The sequence below is a fragment of the Tenrec ecaudatus genome, chromosome 2 (genome assembly GCF_050624435.1).
Source record: "Tenrec ecaudatus isolate mTenEca1 chromosome 2, mTenEca1.hap1, whole genome shotgun sequence".
NCBI classification, from domain to species: Eukaryota; Metazoa; Chordata; class Mammalia; order Afrosoricida; family Tenrecidae; genus Tenrec; species Tenrec ecaudatus.
Genome location: NC_134531.1, coordinates 241,396,634 through 241,417,642, shown reverse-complemented (window position 1 = coordinate 241,417,642; position 21,009 = coordinate 241,396,634). Strand labels below are relative to the sequence as shown.

At 37.9% G+C, this 21,009-nt stretch overlaps 1 protein-coding gene across 1 annotated transcript in view; it reads right to left on the bottom strand.

Annotated features, from left to right (window-relative positions):
- The window catches only part of TMPRSS15 (transmembrane serine protease 15), a 186,809-nt gene that overhangs the window by 27,012 nt on the left and 138,788 nt on the right, over nt 1-21,009 (bottom strand). Inside the window, exons 19-21 of the mRNA XM_075542932.1 lie at nt 16,562-16,657; nt 6,321-6,370; nt 5,512-5,686 (exon numbers count right to left, since the gene is read on the bottom strand). Of these exons, the coding sequence (XP_075399047.1) occupies nt 5,512-5,686; nt 6,321-6,370; nt 16,562-16,657 (321 nt within the window). The remainder of the gene's footprint in view (nt 1-5,511; nt 5,687-6,320; nt 6,371-16,561; nt 16,658-21,009) is intronic.

Genomic DNA, 21,009 nt, shown 5'->3' with positions numbered 1-21,009 from the left:
TCATAATCAGAGAGTAGCTAATGCAAATGGCGGAAAATAGCTGAATAGAACGTTTCAAAGGGAAGCTAGAAAAGACAGTGTGAGGTAGTATAATGAAATGCAGAGACCTAGAGTTAGAAAACAAAATAGGAAGAATATGTATATAATAAACTGAAAGAACTGAAAAAATTTTGAAAATTCACGTTGATATATTAAAAGTTGCTATGGGAAAAATATTGAATGAAGCAGGAAGTATCAAAAGGAGATGGAAAGAATACACTTTCACTATACAAAAAAACAACAAGTCAACATTCCACTTCAAGAGGGAACATATAATCAAGAACCAATGGGATTGAAGGAAGAAACCCAAGCTGTCCTGAAGGCATTAACCACAAACAAGGATCCAAGAATTGATAGAATATGAATTCAGATGTTTCAACGAGGTTAGAATCACTGGAGGCAATCACTTTTCTATGAGACAAATTTGGAAGACAGCTACCTGACAGCTGACTGGAAGAGATCCATAATTTGTACCCATCCCATAATAGGTGAACCCAGAAAATATGTATATTATAGAATAATATCTTTGGTATCACATGAAAGTAAAATTTTGTGGAAAATCATACAACAACAGTCGCAGCAGTATATTGTCCAGAATCTACCAGAAATTCTGGCTGGATTCAGAGGAGGATAGGAAACAGGGATATCACTGCTGATGTCACACGGACCCTGGCTCAAAGGAGAGAATACCAGAAAGATATTTACATATGCTCCATTGACTGTCTGGCATTCACTGTGTGAACTAGTGCAAACTAAGGACGATCATGAAAATAATGGGAATTCCAGAACACTTCATTGAGCTCCTGCGGAATCTGCACATGGACCAGGAGGCAGTTGTGCCAATAGAACCAGGAAATACTGATTAACGTCAAATTGGAAATGGCACGCATCAGATCCTCTTCCCAGACTTATTCAATAATGCAAGGACCTAGTCTATATGAAGAAGGCAGTATCAGGATAGGAGGAAGCCTAATTAATAACTTCTGAGATGCAGATGATATGATTTTGCTTCTTGAAAAGTGAGGTGGCCTTGAAGCACTGGTGGATGAAAATCAAGGAACAAAACCTTCAATGCGGATTATAAATTGGTAGAAAGAAAACCCAAGATCCTCACAACTGGACTAATAGGTAACATCATGATAAATGGAGGAAAAAGTGAAGTTGTCAAGGATGTAACCTTACTCAACTTCACAATCAATGTTCATGGAAGTAACAGTCAAGAGATCCAATGCTTCATTGAATTGAGTAAGTCTGCTTCACAATGTTTCTATAAAGTGTTGCAGAGCAAGGCTCTTACCTTGAGGACTAATGAGTACCTAACCCAAGTTGTGGTATTTTCAGTTTCCTTATATGCATGTGAAAGTAGGGCACTGAAATAGAAAGACTGAGGAAAAATCCTGCATTTCAATTACACTGCTGTTGAAGACAAGTGAAAGTAGCGTAGACAGACAATAGAACAAACACATCTGTCATGGAGGGAGTGTGGCCAGATGATTTAGAAGCACGGATTGTGATGCTTTGTCACATGAGCTTTGGATGTTTTCTCAGGAGAAATCAGACCCTGGAAAAGAAGAGGTAGAATGAGAACTAGGAAGACCCTTGTCCAGATGGACTGACATCATGTCTGCTGTGATGGGCTCAAGGATGATGCAGGACTGGGCAGTGTTTTATTCTGTTGCACATATAGGGACTCCATGAGCTAGTACTTAACAACAACTTATTTTTCTGTTACTCCTACTAAACGATTGGTTGGGATATGCAAATAAAATTGGTGCAGCACTACAGTGAGGATTGGTCCGTTTTCATTGCCCCCCCCCACCCCCTGACGATAAGGATGTTCCTTTGAAGTAAGAACAGAGAGAGAACTCTCAAAACTTTGAAGAGCTTGCTCTGATTTCTGACATAGGCGGCAACCAGTGGCACTAGAGACTGTGGCATGGAAACATATCTTAAACCATTCATTTTTCCCTTTTCCTGGGGAGCACCAAGTGGAAAATGCTGTGAATGGGCCTGTGGGACAAATGACATGCTTGCTTTCTGGTCATAGAGACAATAGACAAGGGACTACATGATCAAGAGGCTGAATACCAGACACAGACTGGGCTGTTTGCTGAGTACAAGTGTTCTGAGGACGAATGACTGTATTATTACAATTTTACTGATGCTTACCTGTGGTAACCTATTAACTTCACTGATCAATCCCTATAATTGTGACTAATGCTTGTGACCTCTATGTAGCCATTGCAATGAACTATCAAACCTGGCATAGAAGTAGATTGCCATGGAAGGAATGGTTGATTTTAGAATATGGAAAAGAAGGGTTGGGGAAGCCAGAGGAGGTCAAATAAGGCTCCCCAAGATGTTTATTCTTCTGATGATCCATTCTTTAGCCAATATTTCCCACCAAAATGATAATTCAAAAGCTTATCAGTAGCATAGATAGGACTCAAATCCTGTTCTCTAATTCCAAATTAGTCTTGGAATTAGACTAAATTGTAGTCAAGTTGGCCCATATACTTTACTGCCAGTCATCTTTTAATGTGGGCTAGAAACAAGTCACAGAAAGAGTTAGAGAACTAATACTGGGATTATTTAGGATCATCTAGGAGCTGCGAGTCTGAGTAATTTGACTGAGGAATTGAGGGATTAACTATGGGAAAGTAGAAAGAAGGAAAGTTACCCACAAATTGACGTAAAGATCTGTAAAAAGTTTACATTGAGAACAAACCATTATGTCATACAATTAAATAAATTGCCTTATGTATATTACTACTTTTATTAGGAAAGTAAACCTTTCACTGTCAAATTAGGGTTTTTAAAAGTCAAGCAGTATTAACTAGCACATTGATAATTTTTAGTGTGGAACTATATAAAATAATGTCTGAAATCTTGCTTTGTTAGAGACATAAAATATAAAGCTAGAAAAGTCTCAGAACCTATAAAAGAAACAATGCCACTACAGTGTCTATGTAAAGAAGAACACAAGGCTCTAAATGGAGAGACTACTATTAAGTTCATCACAATTCTGTTACAGCTCTCTGTCGCTTATGTCCGAATTGAAACTGTGTGAAAAGACATTTTACATCTTACATCACTGAACATAGTTTCCTTTTTTTTCCCTTTTGGGTGTACTTGTGGTTTCAAAACCTCTCACAATGGTATCACTGATCTACATATTATTAAGGCAGATAATTGAAAGATGTTACTAATATTACTGAAAGCCAGGTTGACCTTTAGAAAGAATATATTCTGCAAGAAAATCAAACAGGAATCTATGAAATTTGAACTTTAATATGAAAGGTTGATAACTTACTAAGACTTACACCAGAACTGCTAAATATTTACCTAAAAATTACTCTGTATTGGCATTACAATTAGGATCTATTGGTTACCCTTTTGTAAGATGCCCGAGGCAGGAAGCATTGTATAGGCAAAAGCTAAAGCCAGAATAAGTAGGGAATGTGGATATTGATTGCTAAAAATACCTTTCTGGCATGGTTGGTTTTCAAAAAATAAAATATCACTATCCGAAGGAAGAAAAGTCAAGAAGGTACAATTTAGATAGGAAAGAATCTATAACTTGGGCATCTAGGTACAGGACTCACTTCATTAATCAGAGAGCCTTAGATGCAGGTCTGAGCAGCTCCTTTGGAGACTAACTAGTTCTCCCATTTGAGATCTGGTCTAAGGTTTTCATTCTCTGGGTTCCTAGAATTCTGTACTTAAGTATTCCCTCTTGGGTATGGTGATTAGTTAGGCATATGCTTAATCAATCACTGTTCCTTCTTCCTGACCTGAAATCTTCCAAAATATTTTATGTCAGACAATTTGCCTTTATCTATTCAATGACTTTTTGTTTCACTGGGATCCTGGAGAAAAATAAAATAAAAGTACAGACAAAATGGTATGAGAATTCATGGAAGATAATATCCCCAATATCCCAAAGGAGGAAAAAATAATTATTCAAGAAACTGAGAGAACTCCAAATAGGAAAAATGCCAGAAGAATAATATCAGGACATATCATAGTCGCATTCTACAACGTTAAGGAAAAGGAGAGGATCTGGGGGCAGCTGGGGAAAAAGAGCAGTCACCTGCAAAGGAAATCCAGAAAGGATAAAGCAGCTCCCGGGCATATACCCCAAAGGAATAAGAGAATGAATACAAACAGACATGTGCTGGTGGTACATGTTTCTCATATTCATAGCAGCACAGTTCACAAAAGCAAGACGCTGGAAACAGCTCAAGTGCGCATCAGTTGAAGAATAGATCAAGAAATTATGGCTTTTCTCAAACCCAGCAGCCATCCAAGGGAAGAAGTAGCTACGTCCACATGGGAGGAAGCACGCCAGCGTGTGTGATCCATGGATTGCATATAATAAGACCCAAACTTGGGGGAGGAAAAGGTACCAGTGCCTAAATTCTAAATACCTGGATGGAATTCAGTGGAATACCAGTGCCTAAATTCAAAATACCTTTATGGAAAGCTATGAACGATAGTTGTAGCCCAGAACCTATTTACAAGGTCCTTAGATGGATTGAATTCCCAGTGAAGCTCCAATGTTCACAGCCCAGGAACGTTAAAGCTCTAATATCAGGTTGGGGGTGGGGGGAACCCTCAAAAATTTTTTAAAGTGGATTTTGACAGCTGTATTTAGACTAAAATGTAACACCCAACAATCTGATGTTTCTCTAGATGTAATGTGAATCTATTCTACATTTTTTAATATTCTTTTCTTTTTCTTAGGTTGAGGTCTTCTTCCTGTTTTACATGGTCACCATTGCTGGCTCTTTGTTGTTTATCCTCTGTTTTGTATGTTTTTCTGTATAGGGAAACTGGGACGGTTAGAATTATGAAGATAGTAGCTAGATTAATGATTTCCGGGGGAGCAGAAGGGGAGCATGGGTGAAGTGGAGAATCAGCATTAATGGAAGGAAAAGTTCCAAATTTAATTGTGCCAGCGATAGCACAATTCTTCTTGATGTGATTGGACTATTGAATTGTATGATATGTAAATTATAGCCCTATAATTCTTTAAAAGATCTAAGCTTTTGGGTTGCTATAGTAATCAACGTAATGGCAAGGAGTTTGATTTTGGCTTTAGTTTGAACTTTTACTGGAGTAAATCACTAGTGCTTCACTCCCATCCTACTAGCAGCTGGGCACCTTAGCCATTGCACTACCAGGCCTCCTTTTAATTGAATGATAACCAGCACAACTCCTAGATAAAATAAAGACTTCCCATTATTAAATACACATGCTGTGAATAAGTAAAAAAGTCAATTTTAGTTAGGTAGGAAATAGAACCTAGTATAACTATTTAATGAAAGTTTATAAAAATGTGAAATGTTATAATGCCATAAGCAGTAGGAACATTTCTCCAACTGGGTGATTTGTAAGATGGAAAAAACTGTGGAGGATCCATTGTGTGTGCCGTGGTGACCTGGTTTGAGACCAGGCACAGGGACTCACCCATATACGCAGTGTGCAGCTGACACCAGCCAGTTGCTGCTGATAAGGGAAGCGCCACAGAGCAGCTGGTTGTTACAATATAAAGCAACCAGCCAGGGCCAAGCCCCTTCTTTGGCATCATTTCCTCCAACAATCTTTGGGTTGACTTCTCGAACCACCAATTTCCTTCCACATGCTAGGGAAAGCATTGGGGAAAAACACACATATGATTTCAATGAGTTTCTTCTAATCATGAAAATTAAGTGGATCATTACAAAATAACTTCAAAAATACAATCACCCCTAAGTATCTGTGGGGGATAAGTCCTAGGACAGACAAACCCATACCAAAATCAGATGATGCTTAAGTTTCTTATATAACTCATTCACTCACTCACTCACTCACTCACTCACTCACTCACTCACTCACTCACTCACTCACCACAACTCAGAGAGACCCTATAGGACAGAGAAGAACTGCCTCTGTGAGTTGCCTACTCATTGTGTGAATAGAAAAGCCCGATCTTTCTGGTATAAAATATATAAAATGATGTTATATTGGCATATAACCTAGGCACATTCTGCTACACACTTTAAATAATCTTTGTATCATTAATATCACCTAATGTAAATGCTATGTAAAGAGCACTTTAAATCCCTCTCGCCTGTGCAGGGTTCCTCCACTTGCCTCCACTCCTTCTCTCCCAGTGTTTTCCACCCACAAGGATGAGACTCTTTGAATACAGAATGCACATATCCAGAGGGAAAATTGAACTCTGCTGAGAATTTTAAACCGAAGACCAGAAGATAATGTTAAAAACATTTACTTACATTTATGGTTACATTGCAATTGGATCAATGAATCCTGTAGACATGTTTTACTATAAGAAAAGAACAATTACATTTCAAACAATACAATTATTATTTTTAGAATAAAAAATTGTGAGCAATTCTATTAGCAATAAAAATGTGTATCCAAAGTCTAGGACATTCCATATAAAATTAAAAAATAGTGAAACAGCAGAAAAGGCCTTGTTTACAAATAAAATAAAATAGATCTAAATCTGCTTCCTTGCTCTATCACTGACTCTGAGTGTGATTTTTCAGTATCACTGGCACTGTTTTTTCATTCAGAAAACAGGAGTAATAGTACTTACCTTTATTGGCATTCAGTGTAAATGAAAAGAAATACCTGTAATGAAATTATTCATCACCTGCTATTCACCATACACACTTGATAAAGGACAACTGTTATTATTGCACTTGAACAAATCTTGTATTTCTTCAATATGCAATAAGCCTTCGCATTGCTAATTTCACATCTCTGAGATGTCCACCAGTGTGCAGCCAGCTGAGCATTGATTCAGGAAATCCAATGGTGATCAAATCACAGGTGCTGTTTGTTTTCAAGCCACATATGAAAAATGTTACAGGTTATTATATTACAACTTAAAAGTCACCCTGGGAGAGGGGGTAATACGACTGCCAGAGAACAAGCTTAGGAAGATCTCAGTAAATACTTGAGAGGTACCTGGAGGGAATCGTGTGCTCCTTGGAAACCAGAAAATCAACTAAAAACAAGTAAACCAGAGCTCTTTTGTTTAAAAAAAAAAAAAACCTGAACTTTAAATAAAAAAAAAATAGCACTGCCTGCTAATTTTGTCCTGCCGTTCCTTCACCATGGACCAGGGTCCGAAGCCATTCAGTATCTTCCCCCCACCCTGCCAGAGCCCATCCCTTTCCCAGCTCCTGTTCAGCCCCTCAGTTAACATCTCCCTTTGCTGGCCGCTGGTCCCACTATGTGGGTAGCAGATTGTGTGGGCAGCTTGGCACAGACAGTGGCACTGCCTCAAAGAGTTTGGGTTTTGTTTGGTTTTTGCCATTTTTATTGATTTATTTTACTTCTTTTATCTGCATCACTTTTGCATACACTGCCTCCCATGTACTGCAGATGCATGCACATATTAATTCTGCCAAAGGAGCAGCAATTGCCACCCAAACTGTGGGATTTTACTTTTCAGTTTTCATGTATTTTTCATTTAAATTTAGTTGGTATTGCTTTCTGACTCTCATATCTTCTTTCTTTGTGACCTCACCCCACCCTGCCCCCCGTGATTAGGCACGGGTCTCAGGCAGTTGGCTACCCACATAAGATTTATGTTTTGTGTTATTTATTGATTTTTAAGCCATTTTATTGGGAGTTAATACAGATAGTATATCATACCATAGTTTAATCACATCAAGCAGTATTATACAATTGCTACCATAGTTTCAAAATGTTGTATTCTTTCCTGAACTCCTTGAGATCAGCTTTACCCGCCCCTCTCCCCCCCCCCCCCATGCACACACACAGACACGCACACACAAGCGCACACACTATTCCTACTCTCAGAAACCCTTATTCTACTCGCCATTCCTATCCCTACAGTTTCGTCAATCCTGGGTTTCATATCATGAAAAACAGAAAAAACATATAACACAAATTCAGGAGGGTGACCCCAATGACATAACAAATCTCAGATAAGCCTCAATCTGAACAAAGAAAAAGCAAAAATACAGAAAATGTTGAAGATCAGATCAGGCTTAATGTGCAGCAGAGGGGGATCAGTCGACAAGGTTTTAAGCAGTTTTAACCATTCAAGTCAGATTTATCCTTCTGACCTTCTATTGCCATATCTCCAGTGCACTCTCTTCAGTAAACACTTTCCTCCCACCCCTCTATAGTTTGGAGAGAGCGAGCTCACTGGAGGCTTATTTCCTATGTAGTTCCCATTAATGTGTCTTTGGCTCCTACTGTCATCTATAGTCTTCTGAAAACTGGATTCTCACAATAAAGGCTCTGACAGTATTATCTCTTTTGGCTTTGGATGATATGATTTCAATCCTTCGGTGACTAATGTTGGTGTGCTTCTTCCATGTGGCCCTAGTGAACCTCTCACTTAGATGGCCGCTTGTTTGGAAACAAGCCTTTAAGACCCCAGAGGCTGTTTAAGCTGATGGAAAGCACTGTCTAGATTCTTCACCACGTTTTTCTATAGCACCCATCTCCTCTGTGTTCCCTTCCTGAAGGGGACTATCAAGGGGTGGGGGAGCCTTGATAGATGAACTAATTGTTCTTAAATTCCAGCCAGATTTTGGTGAGAGCCCAATATCCATTTCTGACTTTATGTTGTTGTTTTTTAATTTGCCTTCAGCTCCCTTTCAAAACCTCCTTGTTAATTTATGCTAGATCATATCTAGCATAAACACCCTTGGGGCATAATGATTTGCTGTGACTATTGTCTTTGGTTAGCCCATGGTACTAATTTTTTAAACTCTGTTGAAAGAGAGATATTGGGCCAATGTAGGTTCACTCCATATCACAGTACCTGAGTTATTCACTTGTAAAAAATCAATCCTTTTGTGGCTGACTAGACGGTGTGTACACAAAAAATGGCAGTTGTCAGGAAAAAATCACAGTAATATTCACTGAGAAGGCCAGCCACAGGTTTGCCAGAATAATGCATATCTTAATAAAGCACATAGGGTATTGATGTAGCAGGACCATGTTTAGACAAAGATTAAGAATACCTTAATCTTGGTACAGTTGCATTCCACTTTCTCGGACACCAGGAAATTTCAGTCTTAAGTCCCTAGTTAACAAGTGTGTCCGAGGTAGAGGCCAGAGTTCTGCCTTCATGAATGAGTGTTATCGATAGTTTTGCCCTATATCCAACCTTGTTTGTATATGTAAATAGTGTCCAATCACTTAAGTTTTTTATTTATAAAGAAACAATTCATGTATTCCAGCCTAAAATGCATGATAAACACCTGTACGTTCCTTTTCTCAACAGTGTTTTAAATTCTACACTATTGGATAAATCATTGGAACCATCAACAGAATTACCTTATGCACCGGGGGAATGATTTATAATGTTCTACAAAAAAATGATAATGCTGCATCCAAAGTAAACCACAGATGTATGTAAACCATAGGTATGTGTTTTGAGATCTCAAATGATCATAGCCCTAATCTGAGAACAATCAGTTCTCATGACATGACCCTACACAATGGTTTCCCTCAGGAAGCGATTATTGAAAACACAGATGCTATAGCAAAGCATAGTGGACAAAGCAGATGGTGGCCAGCTATCTCTAAGAATAGCATCTGGGTATGAAAAGGTTGCCTTTAAAAAAAACAGCCATCTAAATGAGTCAACTAAGTTCACATGTAAAATGCACACTAGCCTGTGTAATCCCAGGATTATAAATAATAAAATCTAAATCTGAAGGAGGGAATGCTAGTGGAGATTAAAAATGAACACCTGGTTCGTGGAAGGCTATGAATGATAGTGGAGGCCCCAAATCCTTTTGCTGGGTCCCCTCGTGGGTCAACCCTCCTGTGAATGCCCTCTGACCACAGACCAGGGATGTAAATAACCTTGCTATTAGACAGAGTGGATGATAGCAGATGCAATTATGCTAAAATATTACACCTTATCAATTGATTTCCTGTTTCAACTCAATTACATTTGTTGCATTCAAAAATAGTTCCTGCTTTCTTTTCAATTGGGGCTTTTACTCTGTATTTATTTTGTCATAGTTGAGTTTTTGTTTGCTTGTTTGCCTATTTTTTGGTCTTTGTTTTATTCCTGTAAAGGAAATACAGGATTGGTAAATCAATAGAGTGTAAGTGGATTAATAATTGCATAAGACCATGGGTGGGAGGTCGGGTGAAATGGGGAGTATAAGAAAGAAGAAAATGTTTGAAATTAGATTGTGGAGTTAATTGCACAACTCCTCTAAATACGATTGAATTATTGAATTGTGCAATATGTGAATTATATGCTAATCAAACTTTTTTAAAAAGTCACCACCTGCTTGAAAATGTGTATACCAAATTTTTCAAAAAAGTCAAGCATTTCATTTTGTACCAAAATGTAACGAAGAAAAAATATTTTAAGATGCATTATACACACGAACCACTAGAGATCAGTAAAACATAAGGAATTAAAGCAGTTGCAAACCCATATAAAACAGCCACTGTAAATTATTTTGGTCTCTTTAAACTACCCATCTACCTTTCATGGTTTATATTTATAATTTTAATGACTTTAAATTTAATCGTGCATTTTGTTTAGGTGTTTCCAATAACCGAGAAAAGCAAAACAAAAGAAAAAAAACACAAATCAGATACATAGAAGATTATAAATATAATCAAACAGTTCTGTTTTTCTGGACTCTATATGATAAGATTTACTTGAAATGAGTTATGCTTTCGTTATTTGTTTGATGAAGTATTTTAAACAGAGAACTACTTTAATTGAAATATAAGGAAGCTACTTACTAAGAACCAACCCAAACCCATCCCTTTGAGTCCATTTCGAACAGCGCAGAACTGCCCGGAACAGTTTCAGAAACTGAGAACCCCTCCAGACCCAGCCTGACCCATCTTTCTCCAGCAGAGTGATCTTTCCGTTAGCAGCCAGGGCTTCTATTTGACATTAGAGTTTCTTAGTAATAGCCATCTATTTTTATCTATCTAGTTATAGATGTATATCTCTATAACTCCCCCCAATAAGCTTTAATTACCCCTTTCTATGATCCACTTGTAGTTGCACTGCAGTAGTCTTCAGGATGTGTTCTAGTGTGCTGTGAAGTTTAATATCTTTCCATATATGAACCAGTTTATCAGTGAAAATATGTACCCAACGGGGTCCATCTTTTTGAGTCCTGTTAAATGGTCTCAGGAAGATGCATGTATTTAAATCAGAAGAAGCCTGTGTGAGATATTGGGCTGCTAACCACAAGGTCAGCAGTTAGAAACCACCAGCTTTTTTGTAAATATTTACCACTGCAGAAATCCAAAGAGGACAGTTCTAGCTGGTTCTATAAGGTTTCTACGGATTAGAAAGGATTCAGTAGCAGTAAGTTTTGATGCAGTATAAAGGTGGTGAAATTGTGTCAATATAATTGAGAGTACATATACTTTCGGCAAGCACAGAACAGTTTCAAGGTTTGGGTGGTGTGGTGAAATGGTGGGTTCAGCATTGTCTTGTCTTGGTAAGCACAGGCCAAGAGTTTACACTTGCCAGCCAGCCATGGGAGTAATCACAAGCTTTCTGCTCCTGGACACGTCTAAAGTCTCAGAAACCCCAGGGAGCAGTCCTGCAGGGTGGCTCAGTGGCAGTGAGATAATCAGGAACCAGGAAATTACACTGAACTTGGCTCCTCATTCTCTATGCATTTTAGTTATTCAGAATCTTCATGTAAGAGCACACACAGGTATTGTCTCAGTTTAGAGGAATGCATTGTTTCCTTTCTGCTCAGATGAGCAGTGAACCCACACTTTGGGGATAATTAACAAAATTGGCCAGAAGTAGAATTACTCTCCACATATTTGATTCTCTTGGGGAAAAATATAATGCTGCAGGGCCATGTCTTTCTCTCAGTCTAGTAGGGTAACACTGTCATATAATTGGATGTGTTTTTACCTACTGTATAAACAAAAGGAATGAATTTCTCTCCCAGTTTATGTCTAATGGCATGCCCTTTATTTTTGCTAAATTGATCATGATTTCTTCCCATTCTTTTTCTTCTGCAGAATTGCTATATGAAGTGAGAAGTCACCGTGAAAAACTACAGGACTAAGCTAGCAGGTTTGAGAGGCTTGAGTTACAATTTGCCTACAATTTGTGTGAACTTGTGAAAGTCATTAAACACCGGGTATGTTTCCTTATCCAGGTAGCGGAGCAGCAGTGGCTAAGTCATATAGCTGTTGTATGGTTTAAAAGTAAACCATTTGTTATTGAAAAAATATATTCCTACTATGGTACCTATCAATTAATAAGCATTAAATAATGTATTTTGATAAACACTTTATATTATGTGTCCATCATTGTGTAGAACATGTTGATCAATAGATATTAAGTCAAATTTCCATTAATGTCTAGGACTAATATTGAAGTAGTCTAAATAACGTGGACAAAATAGATCCTAGCGCCAACAGATGCATGAAATATATAACATTTGCAATTTTAGTCGGGCAACTTGTTGGCATTTCTTTGGGAAGCCTTTTCAGTTTTGTGTTTACCTCACTTCACAAAAGAAGAAATGGATGAGGGACCCTACAAGACAAAATGAACTCACCACCTAGATTTTGAGTGTTCCTAATCTTTATGGGAACAGGCAGCCTTATCTTCATCCTGCAGAGTGAAGGGAGTTCCAACCGCAGGCCTTGCAGTTAGCAACCTGACACGTATCCCACTCTACCACCCGGGCTCCAGTACGTTTTCAGAGTTGGAAGAATCATTTTCCCTGACATCCTCTTCCCCTACCTATGTTTTTATAACAACCATGAGTACTGAGGGTATTTCAAAGGATCCCCCTTAATGGGGTAATAAACAAAATAATCTCTGCAACGATCAACTATTCAACTAGCTGACTATATATATGTAATTTTTCTGCCAATGCAATATAATGTGGCTAATTCTAGAAGAGAATCAGGACATTCCATTAATTGGCTTATTGGTGTAATGTAAGGGAAAAAGTATCTGTATCTCTATGTGCTGTCTCTTTCAGATAACATGATCTTACATATGATAGTGATATCAATATAAGATAATCCTGACAGTTTGTTAGTATTGAACATCAGCTATACTCTGAAACATGAAAATGATTAAGATAAATATTTTGAAAACTTTCCTTTTGTTCTTTTTCTTAAATACCTATAGGACATTGATGGAAGAAATCCTCAATGTACAAGCTGCTTCAATATGTCTAATGGCAATTTAAATTTATACATGTTTCATAGCATGAAAATCTGAAAGCCTGCTTTCTCGAATGCGGATGCTTTGCTTCATCCCCTATTACACTAATAATTTCAGTCAATGCCCAGGCAAATATTCCTGCAAGACATTCAATTGCAAACAAAGTGCTATGATTGCTACTAAAACACCCTTTGCAAATGTGTTTTACTGCTCTAGCTCAAGTAAATGGTGACTTTTCACAAATAGCTAGATAATTACATCATTTCTTTTATTCACTATTAACTGTGTTGTACAAAATACTACAAGCTAATGCACCAGCAATGGCATCTTAAATCCTTATTCCTAGTTATGGCTTTATACTGCTACGTTCTCCTACTCACAGCTGGCCTTTAATGGTACTGTAAAATTCAGAAGCCAATTTCAACAAAAAGCAGTTTTAATTCCCAAACAGGGGAAATGAAATAATCGAAGCTAAAACTGAATTTTGAATCAAGAAGGGCACTGTTCTTTCAAACCTTAGTAGAGGTTATAAAAGTCAACCTCATATCAAATAGCAATAGAGAATATTTAGGCAGAACTACAAGTCTACACTTCTCCATTTAACTTTCATGTTTGAGTTACTGAAATAGGGAAAAGCTGAGAAAATAGCATCATGATAAATTTGTCATCTATCTTATGGTATTTGATTTTTCTGAGTCTCTCTAGTATGATCAATGTCTGTCCTATATTTCCCAAGTCTCTTTAATTCTATGTGATTTAATTCTTATGAAGCTTGGAGTAAGGGCAAAAATGATATAGAATTAAAGTGTACTGACTCAATATGTTTTAGAACTACATATGCAAGCACACTACATCATTTAGCCTTCTTATCATGTCTATAATAGTTAGGCAGTACTATTTTATAGGGTAAGTTAGATATTATTTGATAAGATTTGTTTTCTATTTTATTTTTTACAGTGCCTCAAGGCCACGCAATGAATTTCACAGTAGAATGTTGAGTTAGTTAGTTTATGGTGCCAACCTGGCCAATAAACACACGTGTGGTTAATTGATGGGCAGAGGTATAAATGGTTTGGTGAACCGTGCCTTTCTAGTTCTTGGGTCTCCTGCTGTGTGATGATCAGACCAGGGTGCAGCTGCCTTAACCAGTTCCCTGCTTTGGCTGGCAAGGCTCACTTCCTGCAAGACATCCCTGAGGAGAAGATATATAGACCTACCCCAATCCAGCCCTGGGTTCTGAAGGCCCCGTGTGGAGACCCCTGCCAGCGCTGATAATGTTTACACATTCATCGACTCAACTTTCCTCCTGCAGTTGGCATCATTGCGTCTGTTTTGGGAGATGGAGGAGGATTTTGTGGATTGGTGTTGGACATATGGGTTAATGGTTTAATGTTGGGCTTGTGGGCTTGGGCAGCACTGGGTTGAGCTATTTTCTTGATGAGCACTTAAACTTTACATAAAGCTCTCTCATATATGAGTTTCTGTGGATGTGCTTCTCTAAAGTACCCAGACTAACACATTATGGTATCTTGGAAGTGGGGTATTAGAGAAACAAATCATAAGATGGAGAGTAGATGTTTGTTTGACCTCTCCCTCCTGGTAGTTTTTCTACTTTGTCTATCCAGAGGTCAGATAAAGCAACTCTTTACTCAGTGGTTTTCTGGGGAAAATATGGGAAATAGGAAAATAGAAAGTTTGTAAGCCCACTTGCTTTCAGCCATTAACATTTAGATGGGTTTAGGCCATATCTGCAAAGGAAGCTATGCAAAGGAAGATACACCCCACCCAGTGGTTTGAAGTACCTAGGAACCAGTAGTCTTTGCCATAAGCTGGAAAAAATCTGAAACCATGAAGGAAAATCCTCTCTGGGACTGAATGTTAAAGGGAGCCTGTGAGCAGGCTGAAATGCTTGCTAGGTGACCACCTGGAACTACTTGTTGAAGTGGGAAAAAATGCAGAAATAAAGAGACAGGATGAGTTTGGCTACTGACACCAGTGGACTTGGTTTACAGGAACAAAAACGAAGACAAGAGTGGTTGACTGGTCTAAAGCTCATGACCTAGCACAAGGGGGCTAAGCTTGTTGAGAATTGGTGAGAGCCCATGGTCTAAAGGCAAGGTGACAAATGGGCACCCTGTGGAGGCTGAGTGAGACAGCCCCCACTGAGTTGACCAGAACCTGACCAGATGGAAATCTTTGAGCCTGTGAACTGGTGCATATTGTTGCAGACTTTATGGATGGCCTGTCCGAATTTGACTTTGCTTATGGATGCAGACTTCCCAAGGTTTTAACTGGAATGAAGACTCTTCATGTCAAAAATATGATTGTCTTCTCAGAGAACTGGGTTGATGTAAGAGCCCAGTATATAAATTGGATACTCAAAATTGGAGGGATAAAGGCATGAAGTGGTTGGCTTAGAAATTTTCATAGCTGGGGGAACATATTCGCAGGATTATCAGATTAAGGTGTAGGTGTTACTTAATTGCAATCGTGAAGCCAAAGAATTATGTACAGGTGCCAGGTTGGCAAGGGGTGGATTCAGTTACTTAGTTTATTGTGCCAACCTGGCCAATAAACACATGTGGGGTTAATTGATGGGTGGAGAGATAAATGGCTCCGTGAGCCTCGCCATTCGAGTACTTGGGTCTCTTGTTTTCTGGTGGTCCGACCAGGGTGCAGCTGTCTTAGCCAGTTCCCTGCTTCAGCTGGCAAGGCTCACTTTCTGCAAGACATCCCTGAGGAGAAGACACATGGGGCTACCCTGATGCATCCCTGGTGTTGGAGCACCCACGTGGAGATGGCTACCAGCACTGAGATGCTTACACATTCATTGACTCGGCTTTCCTCCTGCAGTCGGCATCATTGCATCTGTTTTATGAGATGGAGGAGAACTTTGTGGATTGGTATTGGACATATGGGTTAATGGGTTAATGTTGGATTTGTTGGTTAGGGCAGCACTGGATTGAGATGTGTTCTTGATGAGCACTTAACCTTTCTATAAAACTCTCTCTTATACACGAATTTTTGTGGATTTGTTTCTCTAGTTCCCAGACTAGTAGAAATGCATTATAGAATTTTCAAGGAGGTGACCATACTTTCTAGGCTTCTCTTGAGGTTTGAACCACTAACCTTTCAGTTCATAGTTGGACCCCCATGTTTGCTGTACCCAAAGATCTGGGAATGAATGATTAATTTTATTTAACAATAAAATAATTCTACGATGACATGACCAATATGTTTTAATATTCAAATTCAAATGGCTTGAAAATATATTTTCTTTCAAGTTCAAATACAAACAGACCAAAAGCAGAATTTAGTACCCACCTAGGTGTTGGTATTAAGCCACCATTTGGTGTCCTGTTCAATTTTACAAATGGTCCATTTATAGCAGAGACAACTGGCCTAGATGTATTCTCACTCCTGGGAAAAAACACACAGATATTAAAAGACTATATAACACTGTCAATTATTTGCTGTTTCAGAAATTAAAATAAATTATTGAATCCATACAAAGGGACTTTTATATTATAATATCAAAATCTTCAATTATTTGCTACCTAAAATAAGATGCCAATTTACATAATTACCCACAATGCCATGAAATATAGTTTTTTATTTATGCATTATTGCATACCACATCTAGACCTTGTTTGCAAACTCATTCACTATTTTTCAAAGGTGAAGTCAGTACATATATCTTTTAGGTATCTGAAATTACATCGGACATATCAGTGGTTTCCAGTAGGTTCCATAATGGTCAATATTAATGACCACATTTCATGGTGTAGCAGCACCAAAAGTTTTAAGCCCTTTCCTGTGGTGTTCATCTTTTGAAAAATGCACATTGCTTATAAACAATGTACCAAAAGAGATATTTAATTCCCCCCCCCAAATATTTCTTTGTTCTTGATATTTAGTTGATTTCAAAGCAGCACAAGCCCTGATTTAAGGCCCCAAACCAGGTGAGTGCTCTCTAAGGCTATGTCGCCTGGGCCTGCAAGTGTCAGAGAGTGAGCCAGACCTGGGCGGGAAACAAGGTGCCACTGTGGAAAAGTCACTTACACCAGGGACTTCCCTTTAAATGAAAACATATTCATCTCATCAATCTACTTTCATCTATGAATCTTCATTGAAAATGTTTAATCATCCTGACACTCCTTCCAAAGCTGTCAACTTCATAATTCCTAATCTTATATTTTACCTTTTAGTTATTCCAGACTTTAATTTTCCTAGGTATAAATATATGCCTTCAGCCTGGAAAAATTCTGATCACAAATTATTAGTAAATATGATAGGTTTCTACCTTTTGTAATACATGTGATCCTGAGGAAGCTGCTGAATGCCTCTCTGAAAGAAGGCTGAATGTTTTCCTAGACCTTGGCCACTTCTGACACTTTTTTGTATAGAAAATCCCCCCTAACCCCACTATCATGATCCCAGTTCTACCCTACAAATCTGGCTAGACCAGAGGATGTACACTGGCACAGATAGGAACTGGAAATACAAGGAATCCAGGACGGATGATCCTTTCAGTACCAGTGGTGAGAGTGGCGATGCCAGGATGTTGGAGGGAAGCTTGGGGTATAAAGAGGGAACCGATTACAAGGATCTACATAAACCTTCTCCCTAGGGGATGAAAATTGGGTGAAGGGAGATATCGAACAGTGTAATATATGAAAAAATAGTAATTTTTAAATTATCAAAGGTTCATAATGGAAGGGGGAGCGGGGAGGGAGAGGGAAAAACGAGGAGATGATGCCAGGGGCTTACATGGAGAGCAAATGTTTTGAGAATGATGAGAGCAATGAATGTACAAATGTGCTTTATACAATTGATGTATGTATGGATTGTGATAAGAGTGGTATGAGCCCCTAATAAAATGATTTTTTAAAAGAAAATTCCCAAGGACTGTTCATAAGTGTTATGATTAATATAGAAAGAGGATAAACATTAGGTGAATGTTATTTCTTCTCTCTTTCAAGAGAGACGACCCTTGAATAAACTGAATGAGAATCTACTACATTTTATCCATTAAACAGAGGGTATAGTAGAGGCTGTATATAATTTATAGAATTTAGTATTTTGTAATTATATTTTAGAAACAAAAAATGTATCTCAATCTCCCAAAGTGTTGCTCATTCCTTTAATAAAGCCCGATATTTAATTACTAAAGAAAAGATGAATATTGTTGTTGTGGTTAGAGCTTAAGCTGTTCACTATATGTGAATAATCTTACTTGAATATTTATGTAAAATATATTTACAGTAATTCAGAAAACAAACCAAAGAGGCATAACCCTTTCAAATGGCAGGCAAGATGTAGATTCTAAATTGTAGAAGGTCAAAAACACTGAAGTTGATGAGGGCTTTATTAAATCAAAATCATAATATTTGAGGAGACACATAAAGACAGAATGAAGAACAAAGCCAATCTTTTAGAGACTTAGATTTTACCACTGGAGTAGCTTCTAGAAGGATTCATTGTACCACACTTTCCTTTCTAAATATCAAGCACTGCCTGCCTAGTCCGAATTGTGCTTACAATCTGCAAGCTCCAGAAGTAGCACTGGAAGTGTTTCCTTGGTGCACTTCTAGGGTCATGATCACAGTTAGTTAATCTCTATTTGCCCTTTGATGTTCCGAGCAATCTTTTTTTCTGCTGAGTGTCGGTTATGTGTTGGACAGTCTTCTGGGTTCCTTAGCCTAGGAGCTTTTCCAGTGGCCCATGGATTCTCAAATTGTTACCTCTGAGCCGGCAGCATCAGCTTCACTATGAAATGCATGGAAAATGCAAAGTTATCATTTTTACCATGGTTCAACAAATGTAGAACCTCCAGGTATGGGGCTCAGGGACCTACATTTCAACAAATCCTCCATGTTGGGTTAGGGTTAGGGTTAAGGTTAGGGGAAAAAGAAAGATAAGTCCTCCATGTTACAGATGCATGTTATAGAAAACAAAACCCAGTGCCATCGAGTCAAACCTGACATAAAGGGATTCTATAGGGCAAAGTAGTACTACTTATTGGAGTTTATGAGGTCATAAATATTTATGGGAATGGATTACCTCATTTTTCTCCCAAAGAGCATTTGAACTGCTGACCATGGACTTAGGAACTAAATGTGGAACCAATTATGTTACTTTGGTTAGAACCACTTTGGGAATCACAGTGATAGCCAAATGGGATTTGCTTTATTTTATTTTATTACTTTCAAAGTAGTTATAGTTGCAGTTACCTGATGAGCAATTTGTGGTAAGGCACCCCTTACTAAATAAAGAAATATCTTCAAAGGCAATTTATTAAAAATGTATTTCAGAGGTGAGAATTTGAGAGTCTTAGAGTTTTTTAATTTCTCTAGCAATCCTTCTATTCTTGCACTTGAGAGTCTCTCCTAAGACACACCCCATTGTGCTTTGATTTCTATGAAAATTCAAATGAAATATAGATAGTGCATAAATTGAATAATATTTTATTATTTATAAATAGTTTTCTATTTACCTTATATTGTGAAATGGCACTAAACTATGATGCATTTGACTGCTATTTTTTAACACATTTTCTTATTCTTGAAGAAAGCAAGACTACAGATAAAAATGTTAAGTATTTGCTCTACACGATCAGAAAAACTTCTCTAGAGCAAATGCTATGAGAATGATTAGGGCAAGGAATGTACAGATGTGCTTTATACAATTGATGTATGTATATGTATGGATTGTGATGAGTTGTATGAGCCCCTAATAAAATGTTTAAAAAAAAGAAAAGAAATAGACAAGCTCAAATAGGCAAAGTTAGTATAACTAAAATCCTCTCATAAATAAAAAGCAAACGAAGGGGGGGGGGAAGAGATTTGGCAAAATTTACAGAAAAACTTTTTTAAAAAGAATTTTGTAAAGCAACCGAAGGCTTGCAGCAATCCAGAAAGTATTTATTAAAGTAAAAAAATAAACAAAAAAATGTTAAATATAAAAGCTATTAAGGAAATGCTACTTCTTCTACCCGGAAATCTCAAAAGCTGCTCAACAGTAATATTTTCACTGTTCCATTAAAAAATCATAATTTTTGTTTTAAGACGGGTTTGTAGCAGTGTTGTATCCTCTCACCATACTTGTTTAATCATCAGGAAAACTGGAATACATGAAGAAGAATGTGGGCTTGAAAGACATCTTATTAACAATATTTGATTTGTAGATGACACAACCTAGCTTAATGAAAGTTAGGAGAACTTAAAGCTCTTGCTGATGAAAATCAAGGATCACATTCTTCTATATGAATTACAATTCAATGCAATAAAGTAAGCCAAAATACTCACAATAGGACCAATTGTTAGCATCCTAATAAATGGAGAAAGATTGAAGTTGTCAGGGATTTCTCCTTGCTTGGATCCACAGTCACTGCTCGTGGAAGAAGCAGCCCGGAGATCAAGACACATCGCACAGGGTAAATGTGCTGCACACGACCTCTTTCGAGCGCTCAAACAAGAATGTTACTTTGAAGATTAAGATGTGCCTGACCCAAGTCATGGCATTTTCAATTGCCTCATATGCATGGGAAAATTGGACCTAGAATAAGGAAAATCTGCGAATGGATACATATGAGTTACGGTGCTAAAAATAATATCGAAAGCACCACGAGTTGCCAAAAGAAGAAACAAGTCTGACTTGGAAGAAGTACAACCACAACCCTCCTAGAAGCTAACGATGTCCATGTTTTTTTTCATGTACATTGGACATGTTATCAGGAGAGACGAGCCCTGGAGAAGAACACCATGCTTGAT